Source organism: Mobula hypostoma, chromosome 11 (genome assembly GCF_963921235.1).
Source record: "Mobula hypostoma chromosome 11, sMobHyp1.1, whole genome shotgun sequence".
Lineage (NCBI taxonomy): Eukaryota > Metazoa > Chordata > Chondrichthyes > Myliobatiformes > Myliobatidae > Mobula > Mobula hypostoma.
The window spans coordinates 75,438,585-75,456,715 of NC_086107.1; the positions used below are offsets into that span (position 1 = coordinate 75,438,585).

At 43.7% G+C, this 18,131-nt stretch overlaps 1 protein-coding gene across 2 annotated transcripts in view; it reads right to left on the minus strand.

Moving 5' to 3' along the window:
- nup160 (nucleoporin 160) overlaps positions 1-18,131 on the minus strand; it is a 127,836-nt gene that overhangs the window by 25,736 nt on the left and 83,969 nt on the right. For both annotated transcript variants that reach the window (XM_063062298.1, XM_063062299.1), the window contains 8 exons: positions 14,305-14,374; positions 13,114-13,212; positions 11,314-11,433; positions 9,368-9,463; positions 8,850-8,944; positions 6,205-6,301; positions 5,759-5,864; positions 2,863-3,023 (listed from right to left, as the gene is read on the minus strand). In XM_063062298.1, the coding sequence (XP_062918368.1) occupies positions 2,863-3,023; positions 5,759-5,864; positions 6,205-6,301; positions 8,850-8,944; positions 9,368-9,463; positions 11,314-11,433; positions 13,114-13,212; positions 14,305-14,374 (844 nt within the window). The remainder of the gene's footprint in view (positions 1-2,862; positions 3,024-5,758; positions 5,865-6,204; positions 6,302-8,849; positions 8,945-9,367; positions 9,464-11,313; positions 11,434-13,113; positions 13,213-14,304; positions 14,375-18,131) is intronic.

Consider the following 18,131-nt stretch of genomic DNA (forward strand, 5'->3'; position numbering starts at 1 on the left):
CCTCCAGATCCTCTCCATTGCCTGCACATCCTTTCTTGAATTAAGGGGCCCAAAATAATCATAATATTTCAAATGTGCTCTGAAAATGAATGCTAACATGCATCTGCCTTCCTTACCACCAACTCAATCTGCAAATTAGCCTTTAGAGAATCCCTTACAAGGACTCCCTTTGCCCTTCGATTTCTGAATTTGTTCCTGTTTAGAAAGCAGAAAATAGTCTATGCATTTATTCCTTCTACCAAAATGTATGATTATACATTTCCCGACACTATATTCCATCTGCTACTTCTTTGCCAATCCTCAACAACGGGCTCCAACATTTTCCCAGCCTCTAAAGGCGCATGATTTTCCTCCTTCTGCTTCCTTCCCTTCTTAAAGACTGAAGTGGCATTTGCAATTTTCCAGCCCTCCAGAACCATTCCAGAGCCTAGTAATGATCTTTCAAAAATCACGAATGCCTCCACAATCTCTTCAGCTACCACTTTCAGAATGTTGTGGTGCAGATAATCTGGACTGGGTGACTTATCTACCTTCAGACCTTTCAGCTTCCCAAGCATCTTCTTAGTAATAGCAACTACACTCTCTTCTGTCCCGGACACTATTGAATTTCTGGCGTTTTGCTCGTGTATTCCACAGTGAAGCCTGACACAAAATAATTACAGATCCTCTTCCATTTCTTTGTGCCCAATTACTACCTTTCCAGCGGCACTTTCCAATGTCCAATGTTCATTCTTGCCTCTTTTACTCTTTATATACCTGAAAGAAACTTCTGGTATTCTCTTTTATATCATCTAGCCCACCTTCATATTTCATATTTTCTCTTCTTAATTGCCTATTGAGTTTTTTTTAATATTAAAGCTTCCCAGTCTTCCAGCTTCCCACTAATTTTTGCTATATTATATGCCCTCGCTTTTGCTTTTACGCTGTCTTGACTTCCCTTGTCAGCCACAGTTGCCTTATTCCTCTCCTCTTTAGATTTAGGATGAACTGTTCTTGTACCTTCCAAATTACTCTCCAAAATCTCCAGCCATTGTTGCTTTATTATCCCTGCTCTTGTCCCCTTCTAATCAATTTTGAACAGTTCATCCTTCATGCCTCTGTAGTTCCTTTTACTCCAAGGTAATACTGATACAACTGATTTTAGCTTCCTCTCAAACTGCAGGGTAAATTCTATCATATTATGATCCATTTCTCCTAAAGGTTCTTTACCTTAAGATCCCTAATCAAATCAGATTCATTACATAACACCAGTCTGGGAATACATTTTCCTTACTGCATTCAACACAATCTGCTGTAAAAAACCATCTTGTAGGCATTCTGTAAATTCCTTTTCTTGGGATTCAGCACCAACCTGATTTTCCCCAATCAACATCCATTTTGAAATCCCCCATGACCATCTTAACATTGCCCTTTTTACATGCCTTTTCTATCTCTCATAATTTGTTCCCCACATCCTGGCTACTGTTCAGAGACCTGTATGGAACTCTATTTATGGAACTGTATGGAAATTTATTTAGCTTGCAGTTTCTTAAGTCTAATCACAAGTCTACATCTTCTGATCCAACAGTACACCACTTCTTTTTAAGGATTTATTTTTTTGAGTGAACTAAGCTACCCCACCCCTCTGACTTTTTAATATGATGTGTACCCTCAGACGTTAAACTCTGAGCTGTGATTTTCTTTCAGCAATGACTTGGTAAATTTGTTTTATTCTGACACAGTGTAGCAGAACTGGTCACAGTGCAAGAACAAAAAGGGATAACATACCTGAAGGTTCAAATTTGATTGTAGCTAAGAAATAGACATTTTTAAATGATAATATCATACCAAGCACATAAATTTCATTCTGAAATTGATGTCCTTAGTATGAATTCGTCATTTAAAAATGTCCTTATTTCCCCTCCACCATCAGATTTCTGGACAATGAACCCATGAACACTGCCTGAATATTTTTCTTTTTTGCTCTTCTTGTATCTCTTATTTATTTTTAAACTATATTTCTAATTGCAATTTACAATTTTTTATAATGGATTACAAGGTACTATGGTCACAAAACAACAAATTTCACGACATATGCCAGAGATATTAAACTCGATTCTTATTCTGAACACTACTGAGTTGTGTGCAATGAGCTGAGATGTACCGATATGTTGCTGGTGGCTCTGTAGACGACTGCCAGCAAGGAGTGAGCACTTCACTAAGACGCAGTCCCAGGTTGGAGCCTGTACATTAGGAACACTTTGGAAGACCAATGTCAGCACATGCAACCTCCACTTAACCTTTGAGCATGCCACAGAGCCTTGTTAGAGCAAGGCTGTAACATCCATTCTTCAGAGGCATTTAAAAGCAGATCAGTGATGGCAGGGAGCTGCCAAAAGCCTGCCAGGATGAGGACCAGAGAACCTGCTACCCAAAACTTATTTATGGTTTGTAGGCAGCTGAGGGAGAGGTGCTTGAAGGACATATGGACTCATGGAACCACAAGAGATAAATGCAGTCTTAAATAGCACAAGGTGCAGCAGATCGAGCACACCAGCCCTGTAGCCTTTCAGCCAAGGAGTATCCAGCACTTTGTTTACAAAGTTCACTATGAACTTCCTCACTTTATAACTCATGCCTCTAACAAAGCCCAGAATCTTTAAGATCATCCACCAAAAATGGATCTATGTCTCAATGGGCCACTCATTTTATCTCAACTCCAGGGAGCAGGCATATCTGCTCAATTCACCTGGCACAAGTATTCCAGCTGTCAGCACTTCCAGATGATGAGTGAAGTCTGTAGACACACGTTCTCAATAGCTGATTGAGGGGCACTGGACAGAGCCCCAATTATAAGTAGCATGTTGAAGAACATTCTTATACCATGGCTCCAGAGGCTGGCCGCACAATCCAGGCGTACTCTGGTCGTATTTGCCGCAAACAGTTTATCCCCACTAAGTAACAGTGCACTTGCTTCTGAAGACCTTGGAGAGAGCGGACTTCTCGGCCAAGTCGCATTCCATATTCGAACATCACTGTCCCAGCTGGGAGACAAGAAGAAAAATAATTATCACCAATTGCCTAATAAGGTCAAGCTGCAGTGGCAGTGCCATTTACCAATTCAACCCAGCCCAACTGTGCCAACCCCTTCATCCGCTCAACACTAGTCCTCACAGCATGCAAAAGGGAAAAGAATCTAAAGAAAAAAAATCCACACAAAATGCTGGAGGAACTCAGCAAGTCAGGCAGTATCTATAGAAATGATTAAAGAGTTGACATTTTGGGCCAAGACCCTTTCATCAGGACTGGAAAGGAAGGGGAAAGAAGACAAGCACATGAGGAAGAAGGGAAGAATTGTGAAGCTGGGAGGTGATAGGTGGAAAAGTTAAAGACCAGAGAAGAACAAATCTAAGAGGAAAGTGGACCATAGGAGAAAGGGATGGAGGAGGGCTCCAGGGAGAGGTGACAGGCAGGTGAAGAGAATAGGTAAGAGGGGAGCCAGAGTTGGCAAAGGAAGGAGAGGGAAGGGGGTGGGGGGAAATTACCGTAAGTTAGACATCAGGAGCACAGGATATAGTAGATCACCCCAACAGATTTGCAAGTGAAGTGTTACCTCACCTGGAAGGACTTTGGGGCCTTGAATGGAGATGAGAGAGGAGGGAAACTCAGTTCTTTGAAGGAGAGGGCATCTCTGATGTTCTGGAAGTCTGTTGTTCAAACCCAGACTGTGCACTAGTCATTCTGCCTGGGTAATATGAGGCAGTATTCCACAGAGGACAATCTTGTTACTTTAAAACGATTTATTTGTTTAGAAATACAGAATGGTATAGGCCATTTCGTGCTGCCCCAGCATCCCCGATCATCCCTAGCCTAATCATGGGACAATTTACAATGGCCAATTAACCTACCCAATAACTCTGAACGACAGAAGGAAAACTTGAACATCTGGGAAAACTCACGCATTTTATGGGGAGGATATACTATATAAAGACTCCTCATAGAAGATGCCAGAATTGAACACCAAACTCCAGCACACAAAGCTGCTAGAGAGTTGCACTATCTGCCACACCACCACGGATTTGAAAATGACTCTAGCAAGCCAGGTCTAATCAGAAAGTTCCAAAAACATCCAACTTGCATTGACTCAGACTAGACAAAGGCATACCAAGTACAATCAATTCTTCAAAATTCACCACTTCTATAGTTGGAAGATCCCTCTGTCATAATGGGGAGCTGCCCTGCAGACTGGTCAATTTGCAGCCTGTATGTGTACCCTTTCACTTGACATACCTGAATCACCCACCACGTAGCATCAGTCACAGATAAGACAGGGAAACGTGCCAGCACCAAAGCTGATGAGCAAGCTCTACTTCATGCCAAACACATTGGAAGAAATATCAAGAGTAAACAAAACAGTCTGGTTGGAAAACTTCAATGTTCATTGCCAAGACTGACTAAGGTAATGTGACCAATTCGGTAGTTGGTCACTTAAGGAAAGGTGGAAGAAAAAATCCTAAATGTGATACAGAAAGCTTCAACTGTACTGATAGGCACAAAACATGCAATACTTGTGGAAGTGAAGCTCTTTTTCACAATGTGGACTATTGCACTAACACCATCAGCATGTTAGAAGGAATAAAATGCAGAACCACGAGGCGCTGTGTTCTGTCACAATGTGTAAGTTCATGGCTGCTATTACTTCAAACCAGAGGACCAATGAATGGTGCAAAATCAGTGGGAGCCTGTGTGTCAATATTAATATTACACAAAGTAATATTATTACAAACAAAAGGTGCACTTATGCCACAAGTTAATACATTAACAGTATAATGCTACAGGAGCTTTATTATGTGGTGATAGTTGGATGGTGGCAGGGAGTTTAGTAGTCTCACAGCCTGGGGTCAGAAGCCATTTCCCATCCTAACAGTCCTTGTCCTAATACTATGGTACCTCCTGCCTTATGGTACAGGGTCAAAGAGACTGTTGGTCAGATGGTAGGGACTACTCGTTCATATGACAATAAGCTCAGCTTTGAATAACTTGGGATATTGGACCCTATTGCTGAGTCTGAAGCAAACAGTATTTTGAGGGACCAAGATGGTGAGTGGGAATGGGGAGAAAGGATGTAGGGTGCATGACCAGCCAACCTTAAATAGGATGCCAAAGCCCAGAGACAGTAGACAGTGAGAGACAGAATCGATGTTAGGGAAAGCAGCTTCTGACAGAGCCACGGGTGAATCCGAACTGAGTGAGGATGTGACCACTCAGCTACACAACACAACAAAGGCATGGAAAGATCTCGGGTTGCTCTTCAGCTGACAGGGATGGAGAGGCACGAACTGGTCTGATGTCGGAGCTCAAGGTCACATGGTGGGAAGAGAATGACACAAAGACCAGCTGTAGCAGGATTATACAAAAGAACAGGCATGGCGGGATAGGTATCAACATCTGCAAACCTTTGGAACAAGAGTCAAAAGCCTATAGCAATACCAACGTGTACAGTCAAGAGCGCATGTGTACCCTATTACACCATGACGTCAAGTAGAGGAATGGGAAAACATTTGTTCTACAATTGACAAACTACACCTATGTGTATTAGAGGGTAATGACTGACTGGGCACTACAAGCGCACTGCAGTGTAATGATCAACTGGGTGTTACAGGTGCATTAGAGCATAATGAGCGACCAAAGCTAATCCCTCAGATTGATAGCATTGCCAGTACATCTGGTACTCCGGTGCTGTGGAATCAGGAACGGAGAAAGCAGGACCAGACTTTACCTTTCCTGAAATTGTGCCGCTGGACATGGAATGCGTACAACAACTCGTAATAGTTGTGGGTCATAAGGTCCACAGCTCGGGCACGAGATTCGATGATTCCAACCACCTGAAACACATGAGCACAGGCAGCATAAAATCTGGAACCAAGGCCTCAGCTGGAGCACAAAAGTGGCTACTTTCAATCCTCAAGCCACCCTCCCATTCATACTTTCAGGCAAGAAGAGTTCATCTATTGAACCCTCCGAATACTGGATGCATGTAGCATTGGTCCCATCAAATCAAATATTTTTAACCAAGTAACCTCTGCGCACAAAACTAACATGTACCAACACCAAGATGACTACCTTCACCTGGATTTTTCAGTGCAGTGACTGAACAATTGGGATGAGTGAGGAATAATTTGCCACATGCAGAATTCCTCCCCACCCTCCATGGGCATTACATACCTCATCGTGAAGGTTGATGTAAGGAAATTCCACCAGATCCTGAAGTTCAGAGCGTTCACACAGAACCACCACCAACTGGCGCAGGCAGTCAAGCTGTCTGGGGGGGCGGTCAGAGAGGGAGTAAGAACAAAAGAGGGAGAACGAGAGAGAGAGGCATTACACACGCAATCACAATGTAATAAGTTCGGTCCCCTTCCTAAACTTTTCCATGCTGCAGTTACATCCTCCATACATTTAACATTTTCCAGTTACCAATGTGCTCATAATACCATCAGTATTTTCTAAATTAAGTCATTGCAACATAAACTTACAAGACACTTGGATATATTGGAAGTTTCCTCTGCTAATTTTCTAACTAGGAAGATGGGGTTATATCATTAATGATCAACAAACAATTTGCTGGAGGAACTCAAAAGATCGAGCAGCATCTGTTGGGGAAGTGTAGGGGTGGGGGGGGTGCAGACAAGATAAAGAATATCAATGTTTAGGACAGCAATACTGCACAAGGACTGTTGTTCCTGATGCAGGGTTTGAACTCAGAATGTCACTAATTCCTTGAATCTCCACAGATATTGTTTGGCCCGCTGAGTTCTTCCGGCAGATTGCTGTTCCTCCGGATTCCTGCCTCTGCAGTCCCTTTTATCAACATTAATCATCAGTCTGAAGCCTGTGGCTGTGAGTAACTGGGCCATTCCTCATTAAAAGGCCTGGGTTTTAACAGGGGCCAGGGCACTGAAAGACAGAGTGGGAGAGGGGCTGGCAAAGAAACAAATCTCTTAAGTACCGTGCAGAAAAGTCCAGGAACCTCTGCTTCAAACATCAGTTTGGTAGTAACACACATCAAAGTTGCTGGTGAACATAGCAGGCCAGGCAGCATCTCTAGGAAGAGGTACAGTCGACGTTTCGGGCCGAGACCCTTCGTCAGGACTGAAGAGGGAAGGGGCAGAGGCCCTATAAAGAAGGTGGGGTGGGGGGAGGGTGGGAAGGAGAAGGCTGGTAGATTCCAGGTGAAAAACCAGTAAGGGGAAAGATAAAGGGGTGGGGGAGGGGAAGCCAGGAGGTGATAGGCAGGAAAGGTGAAGAAGGAATTGGGGAAAACACAATGGGTAGTAGAAGGACGTGGAACCATGAGGGAGGTGATAGGCAGCTGGGGGAGGGGGCAGAGTGACATAGGGATAGGGGAAGGGAGGGGGATGGAATTACTGGAAGTTGGAGAATTCTATGTTCATACCAAGGGGCTGGAGACTACCTGGACGGTATATGAGGTGTTGCTCCTCCAACCTGAGTTTAGCCTCATCATGGCAGTAGAGGAGGCCATATATGGACATATCTGAATGGGAGTGGGAAGCAGAGTTGAAGTGGGTGGCTACTGGCAGATCCTGCCTGTTGTGGCAGACGGAGCGGAGGTGCTCGATGAAGCGGTCCCCCAATCTACGTTGAGTTTCACCGATGTAGAGGAGGTCGCACCGGATGCAATAGATGACCCTAACAGACTCACAAGTGAAGTGTTGCCTCATTTGGAAGGACTGTCTGGGGCTCTGAATGGTGGCAAGAGAGGTGGTGTAGGGACAGGTGTAGAACTTGCGCTTACAGGGATAAGTGCAGGGTGGGAGATCCATGGGGAGGGACGTGTGGACCAGGGAGTCGCAGAGGGACCGATCCCTGCGGAAAGTGGAGAGGGATGGAGAGGGAAAGATGTGCTTAGTGGTGGGGTCCTTCCCACCCTCCCCCCACCTTCTTTATAGGGCCTCTGCCCCTTCCCTCTTCAGTCCTGACGAAGGGCTCCGGCCTGAAATGTCAACCGATCTTTTCCACGGATGCTGCCCGACCTGCTGAGTTCCTCCAGCGCGTTGTGAGATAATTTAAATGTGTGTTCAGACACTAAATAAATTGACTCCATTCTAACCAGATCAAGTGGCACACAACACCATCACTATAAGTGGAAGAGATTAGCAGCATTTTTCCAAATGAACTCCTATACCCTGTACAGCTGCTGGAGGCAAAGATATACCTAGGGAGAATGCAAGAACTTTCAAAGGAAATGTGAACATTGTCAGCTGCCTGTTCAGCTACAAAGCAGCAGTGGTCTGGGTTATTAAAAAAAAATCATTACACAGGGTGCTATAGTTCTGAACTCTGGCCTTAGATAATGGAAAACACTGCACAGATCTCTATTAAAACTGCCTTGCTCAGCTAACACAGAATGACAGTGGCAAACCTAGTGATGTACCATGCACAGGACAAGCTCACATCAGTTAGGGGACTGACCAGTGGGAACACAAAAAGAGCCCCACTGTAACAAAAGATGAGGTCACCAGCACTTTAAACCACTCCCCCTCACCCCATCTGAACAGCAAAGGAACAAGAGGCTATTCCTCCCGGCGAAGACGACTCTGCAGTTACATCTGTCATTCCTGTTCTAATTTCTGGCCGTGCATGCCAACACAGGGCACCACCCCGTACAACACAGCTGTGTTGGAACTGATCCAGGGTGAGCTCATGGGCCAGCCTGCTAATCACCCCCTCTAACAATGTGCACAACACTGAACTCAACATCACACCACAGCGTGCCAGTTTGCCACTCTGAAGGGGATGGGGGCCAGAGGGGCAGAACAATGGTGACATCTCACGGCGCAATCTCTCACCTGCTGTTATCCGGATTCTGAGTTAGTGACTCATAAGCCTGATGATTGTGACCTAGGTCCAAATGATGCTTGAAGATCTTTGTCCACAGCATGGCCTGTGTGGAAAAATAGAACATACAGAATACAGAAATAGAATGCAGCACAAGGTCCTTCTGCCCACAATGTCTGTGCTGAACACGATGCTGAATTAAACCGCATCTCTTCTGCCTGTACATGGTCCATAGCCCTCCATTTTATGCATATTCATATGCCCTTCTTAAACACCATTTACCTGCTCCCAGCACTACCCCTGGCACCTACCATTCTGTATAAATTAACCTACCCCACACCATCTCCTCTGATCTTTCCCCCTCACCTTACATGTTCACTAGTTCTTGACATTTCTACCCTGGCAGGGGTGAACGTGAAACACTAGAGACTCAGAAATAAATCCTTGCTGGAGCTGTATCCCACCACATGTTGAAATAGTAGTACAATACTTTCAAGCATATTAGAAATGAAACAAAAAAGTCACACACCAGGATCTTCCAGTCATCCCTTGCCTCAGTCACTGCAATTGTTGCTAGCTGCAGAACAAGCTCTGGTAACCCCATGTCTTCTAGTAAACGCAGGACCTAAGAATAAGCAGCATACAACATTGGGCTCAAAGCTGAACGTGGTTAGTTGAACACATATCCAATTGAATGCAGCAATATGGTTCACTACTGCAGCACTCATGGCAACAGAAGGAAGCAGTTTGTGAAGGTGCAATCTGAAATGGGTGGTTAATATTTAGGAACATGTGCTTGCAGTTTGTGAAACATAACCACTGGAGGAGAGGGTACCAACTCTAAGCAGAGTGGTCAGGCACATCAGGAGATCATGCACAAGCCCAGTTTAGAGGCAAAGATTTTGTATTTCCATTAAAAACTAACATTTGCACTTAAAAATGGGGCCTTGATGGAGTTGGAGGAATATATTTGCTATTACAATGTTTTTATTTTGAAAAGCAAACCAAAAGATCAGCAAGATTAAAGCTGTGCTACATGGAATTTGAATTTTGTTTTCATTGACCTATTCAATTGTTTTTTCAAAATAATCTGGTGATGATTTAGTACATCCCTATGACTGCAATTACAAATGTGCTGCAAGGGAAGATACAGAATTTCACTACTACAACTTGAACTGACTGTTCCAAATACTCCCAGTAGCTATTACAATAAAAGTCACAAGTCAAACATTTAAGTACAAATTGAACAAATAGTCTAAATGCTGGGCCATATAGACTGCAAACGCAAGGTGTTGAGGTGGATGAGGTTGGACTGTTCTGGTGCTGAGTCGATTTGGAGAGATCGAGAACGGCTCCTTTGGCAGTGAAATCTCAGAGCAATTTGCTAGCAGGGGCTGGGTTCTAGTGCGAGGTTCAGACAATTTAAACGCCAACCCAGATAGGCTCTGGGCTTCTCTCTCTGCAATGCCAAGGCTGTGAGACTGCCCCCTGACTGCTGTGCTTCGTGTCTGAACTATGTGGTGATTTGCCCCACTAATACGATAAATGGAATACTAGGCTTTGGGCCTATAAGGACTCAATTTGGTTCGGAATGCTGTTGCTGTTGTTTGCTTCTATGGTCTATATGATTTGTTTTGTGTATGTTTTTGTCTCTTTCTCCGTGGGCACTGGGGGGAGGGGGGTGGAGTGGTCTTATTTTTTAAAAATCTGGTTCTTTTGGGTTCCTTGCTTTACGACTGCCTGTAAGCAATTAAATCCCAAGGTTAGATAATTTATACATTCTTTGATAATAAATGCATTTAAACCTTTGAAAATAGTCAATTTACTTTTCTCCTAAAAATCCACTCAAGGAGTTAAATATTGAAGAATGGGATAGCAGACAAACCTGATTTTACATGGTCACAGCTCATTAGATTTGTGCTTTACCCAATCATTCATGAAAGGTGCTTTCTACATTTCAGCCTTCCCATGATATTCAGCAACATTTTTATTTCTTCACTCATCAGAAACCACTCTTACCAGTTCCCTGAAAAACTCAAAGCGAAATAAAAATCAGCTGACGCTCTGCTGAAGCAGGCTGCTGGTGAAGAGGGACATGATAGCAGAGGACCGGGGATTCCCAGTTACAGAGTGCTAGAGTCCCAAAGGAACAAGGAAGAGAAAGTAACCTTCCATTTTGCTTTCAGCATCTCTCGGTACCCCAGAGCCATCGGATGCACCATAAAACTACATGGCAAAGAATGGTATTGAAATTATAGCAGGAGGGAGCAAGAAATGTAAAATCAAAAATGGAGATAGAAAATAATGACTGTGGATCAAAAGCAAATGAAAATCTCAAGTCATCCTGTTGAAAAACAAAGGTTCACATCCATCCTGTGCTCAAAGTCAGATCGCAGCCCATTTATCCTCAGTACCCAAGCAGCGCTGGCACTAGTGGAAGACTCAAGAGAAGCCAAAATACTGTTCAATACAGACCTTGTTGTAATACTGCACCCTGGGATTGGAGGCAGCTTCCTCATCCTCCACGCGGATCAGTCTGTCCAGGAACTCTTCCCTCCCCACAGCTGCAGCACCATCACAGAAACACTCCAGAGCCTGGGAAAGAAGTAGTGGCACTGACAGGTTGCAAATCCAAGGAATATATGACACCTGACTGGGAGGTCAGAGATCTGAACCAGTTTTCATCACCTTGTACCTACTGGAATGGACTGAAGAGGAAAAACAGGACAGATCGCTATCTCATGCATCTGTTCACTGACCTCTCAAGTGAATAGCGGCAAATTCTAGATGTACCATTACTTCACTAGAAGTACCATGGTGCTGCCCAGAAGATGCATCAAACAAAGAATGCTATACCAGGGCAAAATGACCAACGGCATGGCCAAGAGACTGAGGGGAGGGGGGGGGAAGGCATTGAGAGGCTTCAGGAAAGGATTCTGGAGCTTAATTTTGGCAGTCAAAGGAGAGACTGATGATGCTGACAAGGGTAAACTCAGTAAAGACAAAATTGGAGTAGAGACAACCTGGAGGGTTATAGAAATGGGGAAGATGACAAATGACCACCACAACCATAAAGGAGTTTGAAGGGCAGGATAAAAACTTTGTAATAGAGATATTGTTTAAGGTGAAGTCAGTGCAGGCCAGTGAGGAGATGGGGTGAGGATGATGTGTGAATGGGATGGAGTACAGCAGTTTTACAGAGAACAACAAGAGGAAACCCGGCCAGAAGTTCATCTGAGTAATTTTATCCAGCGGAAACAAAAGAGTGAATTAGGGTTTCAGGCACAGGTTAATGATGTGGAAATCTCCAGTGAGGAAACTCAGGTCAAGTGCAGCCTGGATTTAGAAAGCTGTAAAGGAATAGGAATGAAGGCACGAGCTAGGAACATAGATTGTGACAGGAAATGGTCTTGGACTTGGAGGGATTTATTTGTTTATGCAGTGCACATATTCAATGTAGAATGAATGGGGGAGGCATTGACTGGGAAAGGAGACAGCAAGCTCCATCTAGATACTACAGCATTCATGTAGAAATTGATGTGGTCTTCGTATTAGTGCCAAGGAGTACTGTGTTACTGTCAGACAGCAGGAATAACTAAACTTGCATGGGAAGAGGAACCCTTTTATTGGTAATCCCTTGTCACAAATAGAAATACACGAGTACACTCTGATCTAACTGGATCACATAGGAAGTAGTTAGTCACTTAGCTCATAAATACTTCTATACTGAGGCAGTAAATGAAATTCAACTGAATAAGCACTGCTGCATTGTACTGGAATGAGTTTTGAATTAATGCCCATTCCATAACCTACTCCCAGATTCAGAACAGGCTCTCACCCACTATCTACCTACTCATTCATCAAGCTAATAGGCTGAAATTACAACATTATTGAGAGCTGTTCATTTGTTTTTGGACTCCGTTAAACAAGGAATTTGCGTTGAAAATCAAACATGAGTAAGGGAAGTAATACCCACACAAAATGCTGGAGGAACTCAGCAGGCCAGGCAACATCTGTGGAAAAGAGTATAGTTGACGTTTCAGGCTGAGACCCTTTGACAGTACTTGGCATGAAATGTCGACAGAGGTGCTACCTAGTCTGCTGAGTTTCTCCAGCATTTTGTGTGCGTTGCTTGGATTTCCAGCATCTGCAGATTTTCTCATTTGTGCAAGGAAGTAATGTACAATTTTCACCCGTGTCCATTGCTAGTGCTGAAAGCAGCAACACAATTCTGTCATCAACATTCTTTATCCTTCACTCTCACCAGAGTCTTACCTTGTACCCTTCACCTGTGGCCAGGTAACACTGTCCCAGGACAAACCGCCGTGAGCCAACATTAACTTCACACCAAGGTTGTAATAGACGCACATATTCCTTTAAAAACATGTAAATAGTTAGAGGCATTTACTAAACACAACAAAGTATCTCAACAGTGAGAATTCACAGCTTAGAGCACACAATCACAATACAGACAGATTTTTACATGCAGCCTTCCCTCAGCTTTTCCCATTAGCTGGCAGAAACAGGGCTACAGCTACACAAGCCCAGCACGAAACATTAATTCAATTCAGTCAGTTTTTCAAAATTGTGTTAACAAGTTCAGATTATTTCACAGTAAACAAGACTTGGTTTGCCCATGAAACACAGAATACAAACCAAGTGATGCAAGGAGGGAGAAGAAAAAGTTACACGTGGGCAGCATATTATACACATATAAACAAGTTACTTTGTAATAGCAGGCTGCTGCTGGTGGGGAGATGCTATGAAGACATGACAAGGAAAGTAAATGCAATCATCTGCAGCTCAACAAACTGAAGCAGAGGGAGAAAATTGTTTGCTATGACCCATCTAAACTAATCTGCACTCTGGTGCTCCTCCACCCCACAACTGTACCCACATTCCCATGATCCACATCCTGCAGTTGGGACTCCATTAGGTGAGCTGTACACAATACAGTGCAAAGATCCTCTCATGGGTTCTTCTCAGAAAGATCAAACACATAATTGAAGACAACTGACATCCAGACGTATTTACCTTGCTATGCTCTAGGTATGGCACCAGCACCAACAATGCCAATTTTATTGGGCTGATGGATGCTGCACTTGTTCAGATATTGCCGTTTCAAGGAAAATCACTCTTAGCCCTGGATTTTAGCCCCTTTATTGTTTTTTTTTAGCCAAATAACAGGGAAACCTGGTTCATATCCCACCTAACTCTGGCCTTTTTATTCTTTAAGTTGGGTGGGAGACAGTTATGAGCATGCCAACTGTAGCAGCTGTATACAAGTCATCAAAATGCATGGGAATCTAGTGAGGAATGCCAGAAATATTCATCAGTCTCCCTCATAGCAGCAAAATCAAGCTGCCAGCTAAAGCTCCTCACAATACTAAGACATCACACTTTCAGACTGAGATTTCAAGTTTCATTTCTTTAAGAGGTAATGAATAGAAAAATTAAACCACGTACCTGAAGCTGTACATATTGACAGTGTCCCATGAGAAACTCCGGAAACAGAAAACTGGTGTTATTTGGCCATCTGAATCAGAGCTAAGGAAGAATGAGGATGCCCAAGACCACTGAAGAGGGTCAAAACACAACTGACATGAGCAACACACTAGGGAACAAAATGTGCAGTCACAGAAAGATGTTTCGATGGAGCAGGTGAAATGTTTGACCTTGTGAGCTCTTATTCCCAATGGTTTCACTATCAGGTGAACAGACCAGCACACATGCCTCCTTGAAGCTTTTGGGGGAGGAAACAACACCAGAGGGGGTAGAACTTAGAAGGGTAAAGGGCAAATCAGTATGAAGACAAAAAGTTGATTTATTACCATATCCACAGAATGCAATAATTATAGCCAATAATGGTTTTCTTCCTTGCTGACAATCAACAGATGTAGCTCAAGGATACATGCTTAGGCTACTGCTCTGCTCTCTTTATACTTATATGACTATGTGGCTAGGCACAGCTGAAATGTCATATACAAATTAACCAACAGCTCTTGTTGGCAGAATTTCAGATGGCAACAAGGGGCATAGATGAGTGAGACAATAGAAATGAGGGTGAGTGGTGTCACAACAAAAATATCACACAGTGTTAGCGAGACCAAGGAATTGACTGTGGACTTCAGAAAGGGGAAGTTGGAAGGACACACATCAGTCCTCATTGGTGGAAAGGGTGAGCATCTTCAATCTCCTGGTCAACCTGGGCCCAACACATGAATACGATCACAAAAAAAAACACCAGTGGTGTACTTCATCAGGGGTTTGAGGTGAATCTTGCAAATTTGCAAATTTCTACAGATATGCAGTGGAAAGCATTCTGACTGTTACATCATGGCTTGGTATGGTGCCTCTAATGCACAGAAATGCAAAAGGCCGCAAAGCATTGAGATTCAGCTGACTCCATCACGGGCACAACTCTCCTGGCCATCATGGACATCTGCAAGAGGTGCACCCTGAAGAAGGCAATATCCATTATTAAAGACCTTTACCATCTGGGATATGCTTTCGTTGCCTATCATTAGGGAGGAGCTACAGCAGACTGAAGACACACACTCAATGATCCAGGAACAACTTCTTTCCCTCCATAGAGTCATAAAAAAGTACAGCACAGTAACAGGCTCTTCAGCCAGTCTACTCCATGCCAAACCATTTAAACTGCTTACTCCCATCAACCTGCAACTGGACCATAGCCTTCCGTACCCCTCTCTCCCATCTATGTACTTACTCAAACTTCTCTTAAATGTTGAAATCGAGCTTGCATGCAACACTTGCACTGGCAGCTCATTCCACACTCTTCACAACCCTCTGAGTGAAGAAGTTTCACCTCATGTTCCCCTTAAACGTTTCACCTTTCAACCTTAACCCATGACCTCTGGTTGTAGCCTTACCCAGCCATGGAAAAAGCTTGATTACATTTACCTTACCTATACCCCTCAATTTTGTATACCTCTATCAAATCTCCCTGCAATCTTCTAGTTTCCAAGGAATAAAGTCCTAACTTATTCAATCTTTCCTTCTAACTCAGGTCCAGCAATCCCAACAACATCCTTGTAAATTTTCTCAGTACTCTTTCAACCTTATATTTACATCTGTAAGTACATGACTGCATCAATACTCTAAATTAGGCCTCACTAACATTTTATACAACTTCAACACAACATTGCAACTCCTGTGCTTAATACTCCATCTATGAAGACCAATGTGCCAAAAGCTTTCCGTATGATCTTCTCTACCCATGACACCGCTTTCAATAAATTATGGACCAGTATTCTCAGATCCTTTTATTCTGCAGCACTCCTTACCCAAGTCCAACACCTCACACCTTTCTATATTAAATTTCACCTGCCATTTTTCCCTAGGTGGTCCAGATCTCGCTGCAAGCCCTGACAGTCTTCTTCCCTGTCCGCTACACCCCCAAACTGGAAGTCATTTGCAAATTTGCTTATTCAGATCATCCAGATAGTTGAAATAGATGACAAACAATAATGGACATCAGATTTATGAACGGTTCATGAACACTGCCTCATTATTTATTTTTTGTATGATTTATTTTTGTAGCTTACGGTAATTTTACGCCTTGCACCGTACTGCTGCTGTAACAAAAATATTCACAACATTTATCAGCCCTACCAAAGTTTGGACTATACATATAAAAAAGCAGACTTGGTTAAATCTGATCCTCTTTGGCGGCTCAGGCACGGGAAGTGTGAGTGTCAGTGTTGGAGCATAAAAGGAGCAGATTTGGGCAAGGCTGGTCTTTTTTGGCTGTGCGAGAGCTGGTAAGACACAGTAAGTGTTGGTGTCAGAGGGCTAAACTCAGCTGCGAATGAAAGGTAGGTCAGGTCAAACAGAGCAGCCATTGTTTGAGTGATGTGAAGGCTTTGGCTCAACAAGCTGAGGTACAGTTTAGGAGTGGCAGGCCTTTTTTCCCCTCCCTTAGTCAGGATGAAATGTTCCTCCTGTCAGATATGGAAACTCAGGATACCTGATGGTTTCCCTGATGACTACATCTGTGGGAAGTACACCTAACTTCAGCACCTGACAGACCGGGTCAAGGAGTTGTACTTAGGACTATTTGAGAGGCTGAAAATATTATAGATCAGACTTCTTAAACAGGTGGTCACACCCAGAATACAGGCTTCAGACAGTAGGCGGATGACCACATGGAGAGGTAAGGGGATTAAGAAGTCAGTGCAGTGTTCCTCTGTGGCCATTCCCCTCAGCAACAAGTATTCTTCTTCGGATACTGCTGGGAGGAGATGACACACCAGATCACGACAGCAGCAGCTAGGCTAGTGGTACTGTGGCTGGCTCTGAGGCTCGACAGGGAAGGGTAAAGCCAGGCAGGGCAGTAGTTATAGGGGATTCTATAGTTAGCAGTTCAGCAAGATTATATGGCCACAAGAGACACCAGGAAGGTCTGTTGCCTCCCTGGTGCTAGATATTCACAAGGGGGAGGGTGAACAGCCAGGGGCCATGATGCATATTGGCACCAATGAAAGGGGATGAGGTCCTATGCACTGAGTACACAGAGTTAGAAAGAAGTTGAAGAGAATGACCTCTTCTTCGGATCTACAGATTACTCCCTATGCCACGGGCTAGTGCAGGTAGGAATGAGGTGATAGTACGGACGAATGAGTGGCTGAGGAGGTGGGGCAGTGGACAGGATTTCAAGTTCTTGGATCATTGGAACATTTTCTGAGGGAGAGGTGATCAGTACAAGAGGGACAGGTAGCACCTGAACAGGAGGAAAACCAATATCCTGGCCAGGAGGTTTGTTGATACTACTTTGGAGTTTAAACTAGTTTTGCAGTGGGCTGGGAAATGGAGCCCGAAGTCAGTAAGGGAAGGATCGGACCAGCAGGTAGATGTTAGGGAAGTAGTGAAAGGCAAAAATCAAAATAATAGGTATGATGGGTCAGATAGTTTGAAGTGTGTATACTTTAATGCTAGAAGTATTATGGGTAAAGGTGATGAATTTAAGAGCATGGATCAGTACATGGAACTACGATGTTGTGGCCATTACTGAAACCTGGTTGAGAGTGTGGCAGAAATGAATGATTAATACAGCAGGTTTTCCAAGTTTTAGAAAAGACAGAGGTGGTGGTAAAGGGGGTGGTGGGGGGAGGGGGGGTTGCACTACTAACGAGGGATAATATCACAGCTGCATTCAGGAAACTCATTATCAAGGGGGTCAGACACCGAATCCATTTGGGTAAAACTCAGGAATAGGAAGGATACGATCACACTGATGAGACTGTACAACAGAACCCCCCACCCCAATAGCC